This window comes from Solanum lycopersicum, chromosome 1, assembly GCF_036512215.1.
Source record: "Solanum lycopersicum chromosome 1, SLM_r2.1".
Classification (NCBI taxonomy): domain Eukaryota; kingdom Viridiplantae; phylum Streptophyta; class Magnoliopsida; order Solanales; family Solanaceae; genus Solanum; species Solanum lycopersicum.
In genome coordinates this window covers 91715813-91720528 of record NC_090800.1, presented here as the reverse complement: position 1 = coordinate 91720528, position 4716 = coordinate 91715813, and the positions used below count along the sequence as shown (strand labels likewise).

Below are 4716 nucleotides of genomic sequence, written 5' to 3'. Positions count from 1 at the left end.
TGTTCTTTTTAGGATATTTGGTTGAACATTTAATAGAATCAAAGATGCTTCAACTAAACTCCATCAAATTAATTTGGACTATTCTTTCTTTGCTTTTATATGTATGTATATAGATTCTCCTTTTTTTCTACACCAATTTGCTTCTTTCTTATTGTCCTTTTTCTCTTTGATTCCTCTTCTTTTTTAGTTGCATGATGAATTTCAAAAAAAATAAAATGCTAGATTCCTTTCTTGATGTCTACATGTGTTTGTTTTACACCTGTCATGGAGGACTAAAAGTGGTCCATATAATTTATTTATTTTTTTAAATAGAAAAGAATAGAAAATAAAGGAACTACCTAATGTTTGTAATAAATGAGAAAACAGACAGCATACTTAATTTAAGATATATTTATAATAGGGAGTATCTCACAGAGGATAAGACCAAATCTTGCCTTGTCTATTTTTCTTCACAAGATATCTGATGATTCTTCAAGAACATGAACCTAGATATTTATTTAATAATTATTATATTAGTTAGATATAATTGGAAATATCCCTAACAGGTCATACCTGCTACACAAATTAATTTTTGATCCACATAAAACTGCCCCCTGAATTCATGATTGACAAATGAATTTCAATATTTAAAATTTGACATTAAACTAATACAAGATGCTTCTCTTTCTTTTTTTGATTCTTGAATTGAGTAACTAGTCTGATTTTCTCAACTCACAGACACTGAAACCCCACTTTAGACTTTAGAAGACACAACAACAACGTAATCTCACGAGCAGAGTCTAAACAAAGATTTTAATATAGACCAAGACCTTGTCTTGTGGAAGACAAAAGCTATTGTTTGGTGATTTTGGTCTTTGCCTAATCTTAGAAGGCATCTATGTTCCACTTTCTTAAAGGAAAAAAAAATATTTCTTTAGATCAAAGAAATCTATTCACAAAGATAATATTGAATATGTTAGAAGTCTTTGGAGAAGATTAAGTAAACTAGACCTGATATTAACAAAACATCAAGAAATTGAAGTGCAATGATAAGAATTGTCAACAGAAACATAAAACAAGTAGTAATAGTAGTTGATGTATTTGATACCACAGAGGCACTGCTCTTTCATTTCTCAAGTGCTGGGACTTAAATTCAAGTTCCTTATGCTGAAACAACAAATAACTAGAACACGGTTCGAAATGCACAAGCAAAAAAAAAAGGAGCTCTAATCCTGCAAAATTTCACATCTCTCTCAAGATTTATATATAAGTATAATATAAGGTATCGATTTATGGTAATTAATTTCTCCAATGTATAATCTTATCTGCAAAATTCATGGTGGAGATCTATACATCAACCTTTCCAGAGGTGTGAACATGATTTTTCCAGCTGTGATTCTCGGATTTTACATCATCTTCTTCGTCCATGCTATCACCCACAGTCGTGGAAGTACCTCCGCAACTCCCAGCCAAGTGTAGAGGACCCTGAGGGGAACCAGATTGTGAACTGCTCTGCTTTGAGGATTCCCCATATTGGCCTTGGGACATCCATAAATTTCCTAGAGCCACACCAGACTGATTTGCTGGTTGAGTCTGCGAATTTGGAATTCTTCGTGTATGAAGCCTGTATTTCTGTAATCATATGAAACACATTTATCAATATGGTCGATTCATAAACAAACAACACAATTATACTACTTCACTTGATAGTCTGAGTTTAAATTCACCTGCAAATGACTCTTTACTTCATCATTGGTTAGGCCATCCACTTGCATGAGCTCTCTAATCTGCTTAGGAGTTGCAACTGCAAAGAAGTCAAAATGAATATGAGCGAGAGTTGAAAATTAGCGGAACAATTAAGCTGGAAAAGTTTAGTTCAAGATTTTGGCAGTGAATGGGGAATCATTTTATACATATTTTCGCTAGAGGACTACACTTTCAGTATAGTAAAGATACCGATTTCCTAATTCCACTATATCATGCATTCATTAAACTGTTCACATGGCTCCGTCATCAACCACTGAGTCTAAGCTAAACACCATGGATTCCTATGCTCAAAAAATGTAAAACATCAATTTTGGAAACAAAAGATTCAGATTCTTGCAAACAAAGTCACATCATCATAATTTTCTATAGTAGTATTCCTGCACTTGAAGAATTGCATAAAGTTCTAACCTTGTGAACCACCAAGTTGTTGTAATGCATCAACAAATCGCCGATGCAATTCTGGTGACCAGCATCTTCTTTGCTTTCTCGAAGACTGCTGCTGAGCCAATGATCCAGTCCTCATATTTGATTGGCAACCAGCTACACTAGATAATCCACCTCTGCTACCACTGTGTTTCGAATTCAAACCACTAGTCACAGTATCCTCCCTCAGCTTCGTAATTCCAGGAGTATGAAGTGATAGTCCTGGCAGTTCATCTTTATTGTCCTTCCTAACTGCTGTCACTGAGAAACCAGAATACCCCTTGAAAGGTACTGAAAATGCCTTCGCTGCATTCATGGTTTTACAAGATTGGAATGGATCTTCAGTTACTGAACTATTTCCTTCTTCAGGGGATCTCTGAGTATCCTAACAAAGAGTTAAACGCAAGTAGCTGATCAGCAAAGATGAACACGAAACAATCTGATATTTTCATTGTCTATAATAAGAAAAGCAAGTCAGTTATGTTCTCACCACCTTCAATTCTGATTTAGACTGTTGTTTATTAATCGCTTCATCAGTATTTTCGCAGTGAGATTCACTGTTCCAAAGCTGCACAGAGCTCATCCAGCTCATCTTTTCTCTACTATCCTTATCTTTAGTAATTTCAGCTTTAGTATCTTCACGGGAACTCTTCTTCAGTGGAATAAATTCTTCCAATACTGGTTCTGTTCTCGATTTTCTATATTGCATTGATTCTTCTCTCAAAGCTACAATAGCTGCAATAACAACCATCACCAAGGGGAAAATAATTAACACCCCCAATCTCTCCATTCACAATAGCAAACAACAACGTACTAAAACACAATTACAACCTTCAAACCTCAATATTTTCCCCCAAACTACATGACAATTGACAAATGAAACAACAGCAACGACATATCCAGCGTAATCTCACAAAGTATACACACACTATCAAGACCCTCAGCTCAAAGAAAAAACAGTCTAAATAACGAGAAACACAACAAATAAAACATTACCCACAAAATAATCAATACCCAAAAGCATTAGAAGTTGATTAACACAGTAAACATCGTACCCATAACTAAAAATTGATGAAACAAAAATTTAGAAACTAACCATCTTTAACAAGAAGAACAGAAAGAGGAAGCTCTCGTTTGAAGGCATCGATTTTCCTCATTTCATCTTCAAGTCTGGTGATATAATCGTCAATCTGTGATAGTTTATCAGGAACATTACGGATCAAAGAAAGTTGTCGAAGAAAATCAGTAATAGATTTGGGAATAAAACTAGGTCTACAATCTAAGCTCAATTCGGCTGGGATCGAACCCATTTCTCCAGATCTTCCAGATTAGATCTTTACAACAACAACAAAATTGAATCTTTTTGCTTCAGTTGCACTCAGAATGGATAAAAATGGAACCCCAAGAAATTATAAGGATAAATTCTATATATATATATATATAAAGAGAGAAAAGAAGAGTGGAGAAAAGAAAAGAAGGGAAAGTGGAGGGGTAGGGGGGTGGAGGGTAAGAAGGAGAAGATTCTGTTAAACAACGCCGGGTTTTGACAGAAAAGAAAGAAATGCGTATATAAATAACCTGAAAGGTATATTTCGTGTCGTCGCATATTTTATCTCTTTAGATTCCCCAATTTCAATGGTCTAAATTGTCCCTCCAAATTGTATCTTAATTATATGAGTTACTATAATTAAATTTTTTATTTTTATATACCATAACCAAACTAAATCTTTTATTCAAAAATAGACATTTTTTTAAAAAAAATTTAGAACTTTAAATTAAATTATTTGAATTTTTATAATTGTTAATAAGATTTTTGATAATAAAAATCAAGATGATATATTAAAATAAATGGATGAGATCTTGTTAATTTGAATTTTGAAGTTAATTTTTTTTCATTCTTATAAAATATAGTAAATCATATAATATTACTATGCATAAAAAAATTTTACGATACGTATTTTTATCCGATAAATATAGAATATATTTTGAAAATTTGGACTCTTAACCTCAAACAAAAACTTTAATAATCTATATTTTTCTCCCCAGAATTTATTGGACTATTTACCAATTCTATTATAATAAAATAAAATTTGGATAATTCTAAGCACACCTAAGTCTAATTCAAAAATTTCGCGTAATTTCAATACGAAGAATAAATTAACTAATAAACTAGCAAAAAAGAATGATGAAAGAAAAGCTGTTTTGTTTGTTCTTGGAAAACAAATAATTAACATTTCTGGAGAGAATTTAGAAAACGTTGTCTTAATTATAATTGGTGTATTTAGTAGGATAATAATTATTAATATGATAATTAACTCAAATTGGTTTACAATGTGTTTATAAATATATTGTTTGGATAATAAGATTGTATTAAATTTTAAAAATAAAAGTTAATTATTTAAAATTTATATTACACATATAAAAACTTTATAAATGATGCTAAATTTTATATATATGAAATACATTGATTAATAAGTATATATTCTAACTAATATTGTGAAAAATAATCGATTTATATTTGAAAATTAGTATATTTCAATTGATTTA

At 31.5% G+C, this 4716-nt stretch overlaps 1 protein-coding gene across 2 annotated transcripts; it reads right to left on the bottom strand.

Annotated features, from left to right (window-relative positions):
* Positions 1 to 1059: 1059 nt before the first annotated feature.
* Positions 1060 to 3749, bottom strand: LOC101243935 (Myb family transcription factor). Of its 2 annotated transcripts, none has more exons than XM_004230748.5 (5): positions 3266 to 3749; positions 2660 to 2904; positions 2155 to 2554; positions 1707 to 1783; positions 1060 to 1611 (listed from the first exon to the last, which is right to left on the bottom strand). In XM_004230748.5, exons 1-5 carry the CDS (start codon positions 3477 to 3479, stop codon positions 1327 to 1329), a joined length of 1221 nt encoding a protein of 406 aa, XP_004230796.1. In that variant the 5' UTR covers positions 3480 to 3749; the 3' UTR covers positions 1060 to 1326.
* Between the last annotated feature and the right edge of the window lie 967 nt (positions 3750 to 4716).

Coding starts and splice junctions, on each gene's coding strand:
- LOC101243935 (XM_004230748.5), bottom strand. CDS start 3,479: ATGGGTTCGATCCCAGCCGAATTGAGCTTAGATTGTAGACCTAGTTTT. Junction 2,905..3,265: donor TGTTCTTCTTGTTAAAGATG/GTTAGTTTCTAA, acceptor TTGTTATTGCAG/CTATTGTAGCTTTGAGAGAA. Junction 2,555..2,659: donor CTAAATCAGAATTGAAGGTG/GTGAGAACATAA, acceptor ACTCTTTGTTAG/GATACTCAGAGATCCCCTGA.